This window comes from Pygoscelis adeliae, unplaced genomic scaffold, assembly GCF_000699105.1.
Source record: "Pygoscelis adeliae isolate BGI_AS28 unplaced genomic scaffold, ASM69910v1 Scaffold343, whole genome shotgun sequence".
Lineage (NCBI taxonomy): Eukaryota > Metazoa > Chordata > Aves > Sphenisciformes > Spheniscidae > Pygoscelis > Pygoscelis adeliae.
Genome location: NW_008824402.1, coordinates 821,381 through 839,336, shown reverse-complemented (window position 1 = coordinate 839,336; position 17,956 = coordinate 821,381). Strand labels below are relative to the sequence as shown.

The 17,956-nt window shown below is 51.9% G+C and overlaps 1 protein-coding gene across 1 annotated transcript in view; it reads left to right on the top strand.

Moving 5' to 3' along the window:
- The first annotated feature begins 170 nt into the window (after positions 1-170).
- Positions 171-17,956, top strand: part of LGR6 (leucine-rich repeat containing G protein-coupled receptor 6) — a 149,620-nt gene continuing 131,834 nt past the window's right edge. The window contains exon 1 of the mRNA XM_009320379.1: positions 171-367. Within this exon, the coding sequence (XP_009318654.1) occupies positions 171-367 (197 nt within the window). The remainder of the gene's footprint in view (positions 368-17,956) is intronic.

The window sequence follows — 17,956 nt, the reverse complement described above, 5'->3', positions numbered from 1 at the left end:
CAATGCCTTCCCTTCCCTGGCTGCATCCTTACCACACTCCGACCTGCAGGAGATACCCTGCCCGCTGTGTGCGAGGCAGTGGGATCACCCCCCTCCATCCAGCTGAGCCCCGGGGTCGGAGCGAGCCGGCGGCACCTCGCACAGTCCCCACGGCTGCAGCCAAAGCGAGGATGGACAAGCTCTTCTTCTGGGGCATTCTTCTGGCCTCCTCTGCCCGCTTCCAGGTGGTGCCTGCAGAGCAAGGTGCTGCGCCCTCGTGCCCACCCCAGTGCCACTGCGAAGAGGATGGCATCATGCTCTCGGTGGACTGCTCCGAGCTGGGGCTTGCAGAGGTCCCTGCCAACCTGAGCCCTCTAACAGCTTACCTGTAAGTACAGCCCTTGCTGTTTCTTTTGCAACGCTTTCTCTGGACCCCTTCATCAGCTGCCGCTTTCCTCCAGCTTGGAAGTTTGTGCCACATTTTCCTGAAATTAAATTTCCCCTGGAAATTAGAAACAAAACAAAACACCAACAAAAAAGGCAGCTATTACTCCCGGACCTGCCAAGCTAAGCCAGCTTCCCCTCCTCCCTGCGCCCCTCTGCAAGCACTGTTTATATTGCGATGTTATGCATGCTTTGCTTCTTGATTACAGTGGATCAGAGGAGCTGATTTGCTGGGTAGATTCTGATTGTCTGAGAACATAATGGAGCATTTATACTGAGCAATTAGTGCAAACTGCTCTGGGATCCTTCTGTCAAACATTTCAATAGCTGTGATAACTCATGGCTTTTGGGGGTTTGGGTTGAGCTGGCCACCAGCAGTGTCCACGTTGCCTCTTTAAAATGAATATTAAAGTCTTATAAGATGTGTGGGAGCTTTGGTAGGTTGTTGGGTGGGTTTTTTTATTTAAAAATTCTAATTATCTGAATGTTTCCCATCCTTTCTGGTATTAATACCCCAAAGGCTTAAACTACCACAGGGACTGATGGGTTCATTTCTAGCCCCAGAGATGGTCTCAGTGGTGCCATCCGACCAGTGATGACCGAGGATGTCCCCAGGGTGATCAAGGGACTCCGTGGAAGGATCTCAGGGTTTGACCAGGAGAAGAAACACCTCCCTCAGGGAGACAAGTTGGCCCTGGCATGCGCTGGGGAAGATGCTTGGTCTGTTTATTCGCAGAAAGTGCTGCAGCCACCACTTCAGCTGTGTGGCAGATAGGCTGGTAAGGACCTTGGCTTTCCCAGCTAGGGATGCAGCTAAGGTGCTGCCAAGGGAAGCTGTGTGTACCACAATCATTGAGGACAGCCGGTAGGCCCCAGGCAGTGCTGGGGGTGTTTGTTTTGTGCTCATCGTGCTGAGAGGGGGCTTGTGTCCAGGGGTGGCATACAGACCGTGTTGCTGGTTTTCTGGTGTTCCTGGATTGTCCTGAGATGCAGTTACTCAACTCTTAAAGCTAAGCACCCTAATCCATTCAGGAAGGGCTTTGCAAAGCCAGGTTGAAGCTGCCACAGCTGGATAAGAGCTTCTCTGCTCATCCTGCTTGCCTGAGGAGCACCTTGCTTTGTCTTGCGCCAACCATTGATGACCAGAGCTGTGTTGGGTCAGCTGAGAAAGAAATATGACAGGAAAGGATGATTTTCACTGGAGAGCATGAAAGATGAGAGAAATGTGTAATGCAAGCTGTATTTCCCTGGGAGAGGGAACCACAGAGCACTTGTCACATGAGGTGTGTCCTGTATAGAGCTATCCCCTCTGCATACACCCCCGGGGCTAAGTTTGGAGCCAGCTGCCTATGAGTGAAAAGTCACTACAGCTCTTGAGCATGTCTTGATGGAGGTGGTTAAAAACATGTGGGCTGCAAGCATGGGAGGCTGCAGAGCTTTGCAGCACTGATGCTACTGCGAGGACAAGCGGCAGTCCTGTCAGGCACCCACTCCACCTCTGCAGTCATCACAAGATGGAGCACCCGTGGCTCCGACTCTGCAGAGAGCATGCTGCCCGTCATCTCTGCAGAGCTGCCCCTTGGGCTGGGAGCCGCAGAGAGCTCCACTGCGTGAACCAAGGGACATCTCGATGTTAAATGGTTCTCATTGCCACATTTACCCCCACCATGGTGGTCGGAGCAGGGACACAGAGCCCTGGGCTACGGATCCCTTGTGTATGGACTCCAGCAGGCGGGTGCTTAAAGATGCTCTTGGCCTGGTACAGCAGGTGACTCTGCGGCTGCTACTGGCAGAGGTCTGGATTTCGCTGGGACTCGGTCTTCGGGACAGCCCTGCAGTAGCCGCCGCTTTGGGAGCGTGTACACGGAGCTTTGGAGCTTTGGCCACGGCTCCGCTCTCTCCCCTGGGCTGCTACACCAGCCGGCTTTATTCACACGGTGGCGCCAATGACAGCCGTTTGCCGGAGATGCCACCTCCCCAGCCCATCACTGTGCAGGAAAAGCCAGGCTGGAGGGACCCTCTGGGTGCAAAATCCATGGGGTCGAGCCAGGGAGCTGTTGGAGGGTCCAGAGTTTTCCTCCTTCCCTTAGGCCTGGACCTATTTGGGGAAAACAGCACATTTGCTGCTTATCCATTAAACACTGCCGGTGAATTAACAAATAAGATGTAACAGAGGTAGGAAGGCAGGATGAACTGGGAATTATTGGAGGAGGACTGGAGACCCGGCTTTTCCCCCTGTTTCTGTCACTACCTTCTTGGGTTACCTTCAGCAAGTCATGTAAGGTTAGTTTCTCGGTTATAAGGTGTGTAGTCAGGGCTGGTTTTTCAAAGCAAATCAGCATAAATTTTGCAGAAAGTATGGATATTCGAGAGACATCTAAGTTCTTCATGTAAATGCAGGCTTTAAATCCACATTCAGATATGTAAAGAAATGCCTAGATTTTTTTGGAGAGCTGCAAGTGCTGAAAAGCAAGCCCTGTAATGGCAATGAGGAGCGTGGAGCAGAAGGGCAGCTGCCCCCAAAACTTTCCAGCTCCTTCGCTCCGTGCCCTGTCTTCTAAGCAAATTACTGGTACTCCTTTCTTAAAGAGCAGGACTCCCTCAGGTGCAAAATAAAGGATCCTCATAATAACCTCTGATTAGACACTGCCTCACCACTAATGAGCTCGCATTCATGCCCCGTCCTGACAACGCTGTGCCTCCGCCGTACCTGTCTCTCTCCAAGAACCCTGTCCTTGCTCACTCTCGCACCTCCCTGAACTTGAACCTGATCCCACCCATCCAAACCCAAGCTTTTCCAATGGAGGCATCATTGGTGAGCTTGCAGCTGTGGTCAGGGAGAGGGGAAAGAAGCAAGTCACCTCTTCCCAGGGGCGCCTCTCCAGTAGGCACTTAGACACACCAGTGTCCCGTCGGCAGCCCTGGAGAGAGCCCAGGCAGCCAGCTCAGCTGGGGGTTGTCCATGTTAGGTGACAGGTCCCTGCTGTCTGCATTGCTCCTGCAGGCAGCCTGAACTCGATCAGGGCTCATGATGGCTCTAACAGCCCATTTCTCTGGAGCAGCACTGACCATCCTGCCTGGCTCATCTCACGGGGGCTGGCAAAGAGCTTCTTAGTTCATGACGTATTTGGGGGGTGAACTGTGCCTTAGCCTAGCCTTAGAGTCCAGCCATGAAACACTAAAGGTCAGCACACCCTCTCCTATTCAGCTACGTCCAGAAATCCTAGGGGCCTGTATCAACCCAAAAAAGTTGAGCTATTCAGAGAACAGATTTAACCTTTAGCTGATATGCCAGTAAGTCCTGACAGCAGTGTGTCAAATATCACATCTCTGTCTTCCATGACCAGCACTTTATCTAGGAGAGTTGCTTTTGGGGCTGGCAACAGAGATGGGCTGGAGGTGATGGGAGCTTTCTGGAGAGGACAGCAGCAAGCTGAGAGTGCAGGAGACTGGAGCTGCAAAGCGGAAGGTTCCTGTGCAGCAGAGAGGAGACTGCGCAAAGGGACATGGAGGAGGACGGGAAAATGGGAAGAGCTGCTTGGTACTCAGAATATTAGCTTAGCTTCGATCCCTGGCAGCACTGCAAACCCTGCATGTGACCTGGTTGAGCAACCCCACCTCAGATTCCGTGGGGTATGGAAATGCCACATCATATGGGCTGGGGGAGTTCAGTTTCCAGCTGTCCCCATGCCCATCACCCACTGCCTGAGCACTGGGAACAGGGCTGTGGTTTGGTGCAGGTGCTCAGCTCAGCCCTCTGCCCCAGGATGGCATCCTGATCCCCCCTCTGCCCCCCTGCATCTGGCTACCTGACCCTGGACTCCCCAGGGTCCCCACGGCACCATGGAGGGGTCAGGCTCTACCCCTGCTCTGTGCCCCACCCCCAGAAGCATTGGTGATCGCTGTGTCCTTGTCCCAGGCCCCATGCACAGCTTGCAGTGAAGCCAGGCAGCCACTGCCCAGCTCACTGCATGTAATGCTGTTGTTGCTCTGTTCTGGAAAGTCAGGAAAGACCTGGGACACAAGACAGGTAATGAGGTTGTCAGGCTGTTGCTGTCACAGCAGGATTTGGGGTAAGAAAGAGCAGCAGAGAGTTTGGCTGCTCCTGGATATTACCAGGCACCTCAGGAGGCTGCCCAGAAAGCAAGCTTCTCATTCCCCATGCTGTTTCCGTTGAGGTGAATGGGATCAGGAGCTCTCAGGGCTGTTCTCGCTTTGCAGAGACATTTTGAGCCATTGCCTGGAATTTAGCATCCCACTGGCAGTCTGGGGGCCCACATCACCCATGCTCTCCTCTGAGCTACCCTCTGGGATCAGGTGCCTCATGGACCCGTGATAAGGATCCGCAGGGATGCTCTGATCCGAAGCTGTGCAGACACTAGCCTGGTCACACAATGCTGCATCCAGTGCAGGGAAAGTGAGTGGAAGATGCCTCTTTCTTGATATTTGCATTTTCTAAGCACCAACAAAACTCTGGGTAGGAGATGCAGCAGGGTTTGAAGGCTGACTACAGAGCCACAGCTGAAGCCTGGAGCAAGATAAGCAGCAATGCTGAAGGCAGCTCCCCTCAGCCCAAAACCCTCCCTAACTGTCTGCCTCAGAGTCTGCCCCTCTGCAGCCCCCACCTTGGGAAAGAGACCCCCACCACAGCCCCCCTAAGATGGGAAGCACCCCAAAAGCTGCCAGAGGAGCCGGGGCACCAGTAGAGGGACAGGACTGGTGGCTGACCCGTAGGAGCCTGGGCAGGCATTGCAGCTGTGGGGAGGGGTGTTGGGCTTGAAGGGATGGCTGGGCTTGCAGGGGGCTGACAAGGAGATGGGATCTCCTGCAGGGATGACAGGGACCTCTGTGTGCCTTTGGGTATTAGGTGACAGTCACACACCCTGGGGAGACAGAGGGAGCAGCCAAAAATGCAGAAAGCACAAAATCGCAATGCAATGTGTAAATCAAGTCATTCCTGGAGGGCATCCCTGCTCTCCTGCCCCAGATAATTTTGCAGAGCAGTGAGTCACCATCCTGTGGCTGATGCTTGCCCAGTGCCAGGGCCCATCCAAACACACCACAAAGGTGCAGACTCACCCCAAAGAGCTCCCAGACCCTTCCACTTCTCAAGTCATGATAGAGCACAGTATTTCCAAAACCATCCCCAGGTCCTGGTGGCCAGACTGATGCACTGAGGGCTGGCTCTCTGCTTGATCTTCTTCCCTGCTGGAAGACTAATGGGAAATGCCACTCCTGCCCCATACGGTCTGAAGTCCACAGTCTCACCCTCGGAAATGGCCAGCATGCCTGGGAGAACGGCAGCCATAGCAGGAGCAGGGGGAAACATTTATGAGCTTGGGGTCACAGATGTGGGAGATAAGGCTGGTGAGAGGCATTGGAAGAGCTGGGCTCTGACACACACTCTGCAGTGGGTTCATGGGTTTATGTTCACCATTTAACAGCTTTGAGGCACTTTTTTTTTTTTTTTCCACCCCTAAAATATCAGGGATAACGAAAGTTTCCCACCTTCAGGGATTTGGTTTCCTCCAAAGGGGCACTACAAAGACCATCTGCAGAGCCTGCTGACTCTGTACAGGCACTCCACAAGGACACAGGCGTGTTCTGCATCCTTATTGCATCCTTGCCAGCAGGATTTCAAGGGGGCTTTAAGGTCAGGCTGCCTGGGTTCAACTCCAATTACCCAGCACCCCAGTTACCACCTCAGGGTCTCCTGTGGCTGACGGTGGCTTTTTGCTGGCATGTTGCAATGAAGATCCCATGGGGGAGCATCTCCCAGCATTAATGAACGCCGACACTTTGGGCTACCCAAGTAGGCTGGGCCAAACCAAGATCCGTCTGAGTCCCAGGTATCAGGGAGAGCTGCTGGTAATGCGTCCAACACTGACCTGGCTGATGTTTCCCTTCTGGAGAAGGCAAACGAAAGCTAACCAGAAGCAGTGTAATTCCTGCCCCTCTGCTCCCCAGCCTGTAATGAGGAGAAAACCAAACTGAGCAGATTTGGGTCAGGCACAGCTTGGCAGTGGCTTGTGAGAGAAACTGAAAAGCAACCTGGAAAAGCCACAGCTACTGAACATGTGCTTCCAAGTGGGCTTTTATATCACTTAGGCATCGTGTAACTCTCACTGTGGCCAACAGCTGAAATTTCCCGGTCCTTTGGCCCACGGCAGTGCTCAGAGCGCTGCTGGTTTAGCAGTCAGAGAGCAGAGGACCTTCATCCCTGCGTTACTGTCGTGAGCCTGATGCTGCAGATGTTGCATGGTGGCGGTGTGCCTGGGCTCGAGGCTCAGGGCAGAGCAGCGGGAACACGCCGAATGCCTCAGCGAGCAGACAAAGCAGTGGCGAGGGAGCCAGTGTCCCAGGGGGATTGGCAGCACTCAGAGCAAAGCCAGAATTGCAGGACCATTAACAGTGAGGTCAGTCCTAGAGCTGCCTGAAGAGCACAGTCGGTGGGATGATTTTCCAAGCCATACCTCATTTCATTGAAAAGGAAAAGCTTCATGAAAATGGATTGGTGTTCATGGGACTGTGAATGGGAGAAACGTAGTAACAAGTTGAATCAAGAGAGATTATTTCAATGTTTTCGCTTCATGGTGGCTTTTTTAAAAAAAGTTTCCATTTATGTATTTTCACCTGCTGGTGTTATGTTTACCCGTAGGCGATTTAATATTCACATTGCAGGACTCCAAAACTATCAAAGCAAAGCATCTTGATGTTTCTAAAACACAATATATTGATTTTTTTGCTGTTGTTCTCTATTAAATATTGACATTGTTGGCTCTTTGTTCTGGGTTCAAGGGAAAGGAAATGTTGAAGTCTCTGAATTTCCAATAAGGTGAAACTTTCAGGTTCATGACAGCTCTTCCTATCTCTTCCTGCCTCATCATCTCCCAGCCCCCTTCTCTGCCATAAGCTCTGCTCCCTTTTACCTCTTGATATCATGAGCTAGAAACGCTTTGGGTCCAGCAGTGTTTTGCTTTACGTGGCTGCTGCTATCCCGATGTGGGTACTGTTGGGATTCACAGGATGCTGTGCTCTCCAGAGAGCAGCTGGTCCATGAACAAGGGTTGCAGCCCCCAAATGCTTCCAGCTATGACAGGCGGTGCTGTGGGTGATGAGGTGGAGGGCTGTGGCTTTAGTACCACAGGTCATGGCTGAGACCTTCCCAAGATTTCAGTTCAAAAGGAAAGAGGCACCCTTTGCAGGGCTGTTTGGAAGTGGCAGCAGGGTGTCTGGGGCACTGAATGTGAGCCGATGTCCACTTCTTGGTGGGGCACTGACTGAGTAGGGCGGCAGGAGGTGAGACACAGGGTCTGCCCCATCCCAAAGCCAACAACTGGTGCCCAGGTCTCTCTGCAGGAGAGGGAGCAGCCAGACTTTTACTGCACTTGCTTCACAGCTGGCAGCGAGCACTGCGTTCCCTGGCAAGAAGGGAGCAGGTGTACGTACGAGGAGCGCGGTGGGGAAGGCAACACTGCAGAGTGGTTACAGCAAACGTGCACAGGGATGGGGCTGTGCTCCAGGGAGGATAGCCACATGTGACTACCAGCAAGCCTCCTCCCTCCTTCTTCACTCTGCAAACTGCAACCAGGGCAGCTTGGTTGGGACTGGAGGAGACCAGTCCCTCCTGCTCGTGCTTTGAGGGATGCCCCACTCCTGGTCCCATCCATCGGAGTAAGTGAGGCTGGGCGGCAGCAGGCACGCCATGTCCACATGCTCCCTTCCAGCTGGCACTGCTGTGCAGGGAGCCTGGGTGGGAGGGAGCTGCTGCTCACCCGCCACATCCACCCAACTTCAGACGCAGCAGGCTGGTCCTCGCTCACATCTGATCCTGCTTTGCCTCTCCACCATGCCTGAGAGCACCAGCCACAGCAGAGTCCGGCTTTCTGCAATGTCGTGCACTTCCACTGCAAACGCCTTCCTCCATCCTCCCCCCTCTCCTCCCTGCCCGCCCCCCAGGCTAAGTAATATGCCACAGCCTCCCCTCTCTCCCTCCCTTCCTTGAAGAATAAGCTCATAAATCTGCCTAGGGCAATGAAAACACTGAGCTCATGGCCCTTAGATCTGTGCGGGAGGAGCTCTAGCTGGCGATTAAAGGAGTTTAGGGTTTTCTTTGAAAAGCTCTTTGATTCTGGCAGAGGCTCTGGTGCCAAAAGGCAGCAATGGAGCTGCAAATGCCTCTCCCCCTCTGCACCTGCCTGGGTCAGGGAGCAGCAGGAGGGTGGAGGAGGGAAAGGGAAGCGCAGCACTTCCCAGCTCACTGCAGTGGGCGCTGAGGGACCCCCACCACCCCCTCTCAGGGTGGGAGCACCCTCTGCCAACAGCAGGGCAGTGAGTGCTGCTGCCTTTGAGCCCAGATATTTCATCCGGGGTGCCAAAATGCCTCCATTGCTGTGGAACAAGCTGCTCCCCCAGGTCATTCTTTGGAGGAGCTGGGCTGGGTCTCAGCAAGCCAGCCGCCCATGGGATAGACGCTTCTCCTCTCGGCTGCTCTGAGACAGCTCAGAAGGCATCCGACATGGGCCAGGCTTCTTGCGGACCCTGAAATGGAAACATAAGCCACCTTCATGCACCACAGGGAAATAGCTCTGGGTGGGGAAAGGGACACCAAGGGCAGACCAATGCTGAGCTCCCTGCAGGCAGCACAGGGTCCTGCCTGGGTGCCAGGGAGCAACGAGAGGCTGTGGGCAGTCAGAGACGAGCTGGGGCCAGGACAGGGATCACCATAGCAGTGCTCTGAAAAGTGGTGGGGAGGGATGGGGGAGGACTGTCAGGATTGGGAGGAGCCTGAGGTCTTGGAGAAGGACTTGAGTTTGGTAGGAGCTGAAGGGAGATCATAAACAGCCTTCATGAAGAAGAGCAGGACCAAGCACAAGCATATAGTGTTGCAGCCAAGTCAAAACAGAGCCAGGCTCCAGCCCAAGTGGAAGCAGGAGATGTGCCAGTGGTGGGGAGCAAGGGGAGGACACATTGAAGCTCAGGTGGTGCCTCCAGTCTTGCAAGGATGCATCAAGGATCCAGGAAGGGGTAATGCAAAACCTTTCCCAGATCCACCAGCACAGGCTTTGCTGACAGTGATGAAGGAGGGCAGCTCTCCAGTCTCCTCCCCTCCATGGGATGACAGAGGAGTCTCCCGAGGTACCAGCAGCTCTCCGTCTCCATTTACCTTGTTTGCAGTTCTTCCTGTAGCTGTTTAAACCTCTTTGAAGGATTTGGAAATGAAAAGCAGACCCCATGGGAGTGGAGCGAGTCAGACACACCTGTAAGGGTAGGACCTGCTCAAGGGACCTGCTGTCTCTTCTTGTGAGCAGCCACAGGTCCCACTACAAAGAGACCTCAGGGAAACAGGATAGTTTCCAGCACTGAACATCCCCGTGGGGCACCAATTAGTAACGTTCCCCTTCGTTCAAAGGGAGAGTGAAGCCCAAGCACTGCGCGTCATCCCGTCAGGGCTGTGCGTGCCGCGGTGGGAACCGCAGGGGTGGAAGGGGAGTGGAAACGTCATCTCTTCTGCCGAGTAAGGGGTGGGAGAGCAGGGGGGAGCACGCGTGGGGGCAGGGAGGGATGTTGGAAGGATGCCCCACACACATGTTGAAAGGTTTTGTAATGTGACACTGAGCCCTGCAGACCACCAATTCCTGGGACGTTGCCCCAAGGCAGTGCCTTGTGCACGGAGCAATGAGTTGAGCCAAGGCCACAGCAGCTGCTGGCAGTGTGACGGTGTGGCCAAGCACCAGGGATCTCAAGGACCTGCAGGATCTGAAGGCACAAGTCACCTTCCTGAGGGGGTTATCTGGAGTAGGTATGACTCTAGGTGTAATTGCATCTTGCAACTTCAAGATAATTCCCAATTCTGGGCATTTCTTAACCTTAGTAAAGCAAATTTTTATCTTTGCATGCATGAAACCATCAGGAAAGGCATTTGCACTTTTAGACAGAAATTCATCTTCTATCTTTCCCAGAGAACAGGAGAAATTCTGGTTGCAGGGAACAATCTCTGCAATTTTGCTTTACCCCTATTTCTGCAGCTGCACACCTGGCAGCATCCCCACTGGCTTCCCAGTACCTGGGAGCTGAGAAAGGCAACAGCTGTGTGAGCATTTCGTTGACTTCCCAGGCAGCACTCTGAGTCAGTCTGACTATGGATATGAAAACAGTGTTCTGCTGCTGCTCAGTCAAGCATCTCCCAAGTGAAGGATGAGGTGCAGAGTCACGTAGCTGCACTGTAAGACTTTCTTCTCCCTGTACATAGGAGCATGGGAGTTGTCAGATATTATCCCAGGCTGTTGTCCCAGATATTGTCCCAAGGCTCTGTCCCAAGACTGGGAGGTCACCTGCCTGAGCAGCGTGTGCCACAGGTACCAAAGGACAGAGACATGCCTTTAGGGTCAGGTGTGTTGTATTTGCAGAACCAAAGGTATCACAACCAAGACAGGACCTTGATTGTAGGTGCAGGTAAGACTTTTATTGTTGCACTAATTTCCTGTGGCAATGAGTTCCACGGATTAATGAGGTGCCTGTTGCACAGAGTGGTTTTACATGTGCTCTGGCAACAGCACGCGGGGCTTTACTGAGTGCAGGGGCAGCCTTGCTATACATGCTGTTTTGACTTCTCTTCAGCTCAGGGCCAAAACAGCAGGTTCTTGTGCTGCAGGACGTGTTTGCAGCCATGGTCCTGCACAGGGAAGTGCCTGTCGGTTAAGGTATTGTTGTGCTTTCATGTGGTGTAAGACAGCGCAAGATTTATTAGTGACAAAAGCATGAATGCTGGAAGCCTTGATTTATTGAAGAAGGGGGAGAGGAAACATGTTGCAGCCCATGCTGGTTAGTGTGGTGTGTCTGAGATGAGCTAGCACATGCTGTGAAAACTGCCCTGCTCCTCCACAAGGTGCTCTGGGTCATCTGGCAATACCACGAGGTAGACGCGCTCCTTTTCCAGGGGACGACTTTCCACTGACCATCTTGCACATGCTTTGAGGAAAGGGCTTCTCCTGGATGGAGGGACACAAACACTCAGACTTCTGGGAACAGACAGGTGCCCCATGAGCTTTGGCTCCCTTGTGTGGTAGAGGTGGGAGATACAGAGGACAGTATGAGAAACCTGGACTGTTTTCTAGCTCTGTCCCAGCCTTATGGTTTACCCCAAACAAGTCCTCTCCTTTTCCCGTGCCTCAGTCTCCCTATCTTTAAAGCACTACTAATAAACCCTTCTCTAATGTGCTTTGAGATTAACTGATTAAAACAGTGCTACAGAAGAGTTGGAGACTCTCAGCACTTTTCAGGCACGTCTGGACCTCTCGAGCTAAAATACCTTTTAAAAGTTTATTAAAAAATTCTTGAGCTTTACATTTGTTCAGCCACAACATGAAGAAAAGCAATACTAGACTCTCAGATTTGCAGCCTGCCTTTCATGTCCACTGACCTCATCACTCCTTGCTTATGGATGCAGCCACAAGTCAGTGCAGCTACTGCAATACTCCTCTGGAGCCGCATCCAGCAGCTGTTTAAAAGCTCGTGGGCAGCACTGGCCAACTCCATAGAGGAAGTGAGCCCAGCTGGTAAACTGCAGCTTGGCCAGAGCTTCTGTAAACCCCAATTCTTTAATCTAATCTGTTTTCTATAGGAAGCTACGTTGCTTTTAGCATACTTCTTCCTGAACGTATGGGTGTAAATAACAGCTATTCCAGCTCTTTGGCTAAACCAAAAAATGAGGGGAAAGATTGGCTTGGGTTAAACAAATAGATTTTTTTTTCAGGTTTCCCATGCAATTAAAACTAAACCAAACCAGACCAAACCATGTTTGCTCTGGGTATCCCTGAAATATTTTGCTTTGACCCAAAAAAGAATACTCTGTTTCATTTTTTAGTTCCTTGAAAATCTTTAAACCCTTTTAAAAGAAGATCTTGCAATGAAATGTTCCACCATCTCCCCCCCTTCTTTTTTCAGTGGAGCATAATTTTTCTGTGAATTTACTTTTGACCAAAATGCTGTGTGACCTGGAAAGTCACCCAGCTGAGCTTGTGCCGTCACTTGTTTTTCCTTTCAACGCTGTTTCTGTCTTTTCACCTCCCACTGTACAGACACGCAGGCCTCATGGGAGCATCATCCTCATCCCAGGGCTGCGCTGACTTTCCAGGGAGACTAGAGAGTGGCCAGGAGAAGGAAGGAAAAAATCCACGAAGGCTCCTTTCGGCTTCAGAGGGCTCCTCTGGCTCTTCTGACTATCTCTGGCTACTGCCAAGGCACCTTCGAAACACCTTTGAAACGTCTCCAGCATGTTGGGCACCGTGACTGGGCTGGAGGGGAAATCCACATTCCCTTTGAAGTCTGGATACTTGAGCAGTCTTAGAATTATAGGGCTGTAATATACAGGAATGTGTGGGGCTGTAATTGTGACTTAGATCCTTGGATGAAAGGTGCTATGTACATACAAAAGCTATTATTATTATTGGTATTATTATTACTATTATTATTACTATTATTATTATTATAGGGCTGCAATATGTGGATTGGAGATGAAAGTAGCACCAAAAGATCCTGAAATACGAGCTGTGTCTTAAGGAAATTTCAGCTTGGAATTAGGTTTTGTCTACATGGGGGAAGCAGAGCCGGCTGGCTCCCCTGCACTGACAGCTCTGGGGCTTTTATGGAAGAAGTCCTATATGCAGGCATGATTGCCAAATCCAAGTTTCTCTGACACTCAGAGGGGTGTCTCCAGGAGGAGCTATTCCAGAGTAGTTTTTGCAGAAAAAAATGACATCAGACATTTTCACCGTTCTTTCTGAGACGCTCTGATCGCTGCCAGGCAGACTGTAGCCGTCACAAAATAAATCCCTGGTGCTTGAGCCGTCCGGTATGAGAACTACAGGAACCGGTGTCTCTTAACAGGGCTTAAAGGCTGGGGTGGAAAGTGGAGCAAACTCCCAGTGTCGCTGAGCAGCAGAGAGAGCCCGTGTGCACGTTGATCCTCCTGCGCTCCAGCAGAGATGGGGCCAGATCCAGCATCCTGAGCTCATCGTCCTCTTTCCAGCTATCAATCACATCTCTCCCTGAGCAGCCTGGGAGCAGAGCATGAAGGAAGACGGGATCAGCTTTGATCCTTTATAGGGTCTGTGGCTCTGCACAGCCTTTGCCATCAGCCTCAAGTTGTTTCTCCTGCCTTGTTCTGCACTCACATCTCATTAACAAGGGGGGACTTAAGTGAAGCCAGGCGCTGAAGTAGGGCTCCCCACGACAGCACCCGTGGTGATTTTCTCCTGTGTCACAGGCTCTGCAAAGCATCAGGTTTCACCCTAGCATGCAGCTCCAGCTGCCTCTCCTGGGCAAGGTGGGGGGAGGATTTAATCTGCTCTGATTTCCATCAGCTTTGAAAGCCCAAGCAAAATCAGCTTGAGTTTTTCCACAGACTTCAAAGATTTTGAGGAAAGGCCTTGGCTCTCCTGCTTCAGGGGCTATCACCTATGAGAGTGCAGAGGCAGGTCTGCATTCAGCTGGTCTTGCTGAAGAGCTGAACCAGAGGCACAGGAGGCAGGTGGAAGTGGGAAGGACTGTTTTGCTAGAACTGGACCCCTCCCTGAAGGAGGCTTTTTCCTTTCCTTGGGTAGCAATGCTGGCTCCGGCTGGCACAGGCTAGACCTGATGTGGCACTGGGATCTAGCTGACAAGCTCCAGCGGGAGCCAAACCTACCCCATTGGACCTGGTCCCTGGAGCAGGCCAGGGAGCAGATTGAACTGACTGCACTGATGCACCCAGAGACCCCTCTCAAGCATCCAGACCTCCATTCTCCTGCAGTGTTGAGTGAACCAGTAGGCAGCTTCATGCTTTAGCCTGGAAGAGCTTTCATTTCAGCTGTGGCTATGAGATGGGATGGTGAATAATTCTGTCTGCAAGTCTCGTTCACAGTCTCCTTAAGCCTCTCTCTTGCTGTTTCTGTGGCAGCACTTCAGTGCCAAGCGCGACGTGCAGCAGGGCAGCTTCTCCCGGACAGACTTTTTCCATAAGGGTGTGGAACAACTGCCAGAGATGAATGTGCAGGAAATAGCCGCATGCCGGTAGCCCTCTGCGGTGCCACCAGCTACAGCAGTTTTGCAAAGGAGCTTCCTTCTCACCTGATGCTGTTTCTGGCAGGTACAAAAAGGGGGAATTGAAAACCCCTGCAAGGAAGGGTTCATAAAACCTTAGTGTTATAACTATGCCTGGTCGTCTTGGAAGGAGCAGAGGAGGATCTGGAGTGCCAGCCAGAGCTACTTTGACTCCAGGATCAGCTCAAGAGCCTGAGAAAAAAGCATCTTTCTCAAGAGATGTCCAGAAGCTTATGCTAGATACTACATTCACATCAAACCAGACCTCACCTGTAGAGCAGACACTGCTTGGAGAGCAGAGCCTCGACACTGGGAATTGGGCACAGCCATGTAGCTGAGCACTGTCAAGCAAAACTCTTCGCTAAGTAAGGACAGGCAGATTTTCAACAGCCCTGAACTACCAGAGGTGCCCCTGGAGCAAGGCATCATCCCAGGCATCTGAATATCCAGACATAAAAACATTTCCCCTGATAAGGTGTGTGCCAAAAATCTTTGAACGGGCTGTAAACCACAGGTGTGTGTCTAGTGAGTGGCCTGAGCCAGTTGCTGTGCCCCAGTCTGGTGAACAGGAGGAGCCCTGGGGACCGCTCTGTGCATCCCTGGGCAGGTCTCTGCTCAGCTGTGAATGCCGGGCTCTGGGACCCAGGTTTCTTCGTGTTGTAGGATGTTGTGCTCCTTCTTCATCCACTCCTCTTCCTGTCAGCTTGTCCCATGGCCAAAGCTTTCTGACCAAGACATCCCACGCATGCTGGCTTCCTGGGAACTTTCGTATTCTTCTGGTCAAATATTGTCCCTGCCTTGTTACTCCACATGCCTTGTGAAATCAGGCGTGCAGAAGCAGGAGCAGGGCATCTACCTGAACCACAGGGGCCACAGAGCAAGGGCTGGCTCACATTGGTGGTGATGAGTCAAGTCTATCCACTTAGCAGTTTGTCCATTGCTAAACTCCCACAAGTGAGGTCTGGCTCCTCGGCATGAGGGTTCAGCTCCCTAGCCCTGCCCCGCTCTTTCCCAATTGCACTGATAAGTGGAGCTTTTCTCCCAGCAGAGTGGGGAGCGATGGTGACTCACCACCACTTCAGTGTGAACCATGCAGCCAGGCACTCCAGTAGCAATGTGTGCTGGAGACAGGAAGACTCTCGTTACGCACTTGACAGCAGAAGAAAGGCTTTTCTTGGTGCACAGGGACCACCCACTGGAGAATGAGACAAGGCAAGAGCCGTCACGCTTTAATGTCTTGTGGCTTCCTGGTGACACCACAGAGTCTGCTGCAGTTCATGGAAACCTGCTAGTTACTCAGGGTAGCAGACATCACTCTGAGATGAGCCAACTCTTGGCGTCTCTGAAACGCAGCCTGTCCCATCAGAGGAGCTCCCAAACCCCTGCCAGGCCATTGCTGAGCTTGGCTGGAGAGCACCTCAGCCCAAATCCCTCCAGGGATCTCATTGCCCTTAGAAGGCAGCGAGCATGGTGAGGAATGCAGCTGGTATTCATCTCTTACCTTGGGCTGTGAGCTTCAGCCAAGAAGCCAAGCTGCTACAAACAGCATGCAGAAGCTCTCCTCCTCTGCTGTCGTAAATGCTCGGAGACTCGTCCATAAATCACCACTGTCTTGAGAGGCAGGGCTTGGATGCTTACTAGCCACAGAGACCCAGGCTTTTCTGGTTTATGGTAGGGAGGATGCTGGCAGGATCAGTAGTTCCCCAGGAAAGGGTTCAGAAATGAACAGATTTTATCACTCGCTCCAGTGCTGGTACCACAAGGGAAGTCTGCCTGCATGGGCTACGTCAGTAGAAGGAAAGACCAACAGGATCCTGTCTGCCATGTGTCTCCATAACCAAGATGGATCCCTTGGGTTTGATCCTCAGTTTCTGCTGGCTGAGATTTCACGGCTGCTGTCTTCGAAATTTCTTCATGAAAAGGCCAGAAGTCCAAAAGGCATTTTTCAAAAGCTTTCAGCCATAATGTTTCATTTTGGGAAGTCTTTGGTCTGAACACAGATAATTTTCAGCCAAAAATGGCTGAAAACCACCAGCAATTTTCAATTCCGATAAAAATGCTATTCTCCATTTGACAGTGTCAACAACTGTTGTTTTTTGCTCCTTGCTCATTACAGTTTCCTGCAAGAGGAAACAAATGTCTCCAGGCAGCGATCCCCTGGGATCCCAACAGTTTATCCATCTCTCTCACCCAACACAGTTCCTTCTCCAGGGACCATTTCTGTTACCTCCAAAGAGATGCAGAATGCTGCCTCTGGCCCAGGGGTCTGGGTTGTGTGTGGATGGGAACATTATTTATTGAGCTCGCTGGCTGGTGGCTTGCCCCACAGTAAGGTTCAGCTCAAAGAGGAAGGATAAACCACAACTCAGAATGGTGCTGGCTAATAAAGCCATGGCTGGGAGAGGGTAACAAATTAGGTGGGAGACACAACTGTTTCAGGGCAGTAATAGCACCCACATCTATCTGTGAGACTGTAGGAGCAGGAAATATTGCCTGATGAAGCAGATGGGGAGCAGAGTCTCTCCCTCTGACTATGTCCTGGGCTCTTTCTTTGCAGGCAGCCCAGGATTAGGGACTTAACAGCAGGCTGATAAGGTTGTCCCAAAAGGAAGGCAGACCAGATTGGTTGAGTGGCTCCTCAAGGGTCATTGTGCTACAGTCCAAGAAAAAGAAGAGAAGGTATGGTCTGGGACTTCTCAGAAGAGGCGATCAGAAAACAGTATAACGTGGTTCTCACTCTGGCTGCAGTGTTACCATCCGGAGAAAAGTGCAAGAGACTGGATGAGTTGCAATAAATGTGAGGACTGCCTGTGCATTGCCCCAGAGAGCTTCCCTGCATGACAGCTTACGGGGGTTGATCCCAACCAGCAGCTCAGTACCCACTCAGCCGCTTGCTCACTCCCCCCAGTGGGATGGGGAAGAGAATCAGAAGGGCAAAAGTGAGAAACCTCATGGATCAAGATAAAGACAGTTAATAGGTAAAGCAAAGCTGGGCGTGCAAGCAAAGCAAAACAAGGAAATCACTCACTGCTTCCCATCGGCTGGCAGGTGCTGAGCCACTTCCAGGAAAGCAGGGCTCCATCACGCATAATGGTTACTTGGGAAGACAAATGTCATAACCACGAATGTCCCCCCTTCCTCCTTCTTTCCCCGTAGCTTTTATTGCTGAGCGTGATGTCATATGGTATGGGATATCCTTTTGATCCGTTCAGATCAGCTGTCCTGGCTGTGTTCCCTCCCAATTTCTTGCATGCCCCCAGCCTCCTCCTAGCGGGGGCAGAGTGGGAAAAAGATGTTGTGCAAGCACTCTTCAGCAATAGCCAGAACACTGGTGTGTTATCAACATAGTCACAGATCCAAAACACAGCACCCTACGGGCTGTTATGAAGAAAATTAACTCCAGCCCAGCCAGAATCAGTTCACACTTCCACCGATTTGCCAGACTCCAGCA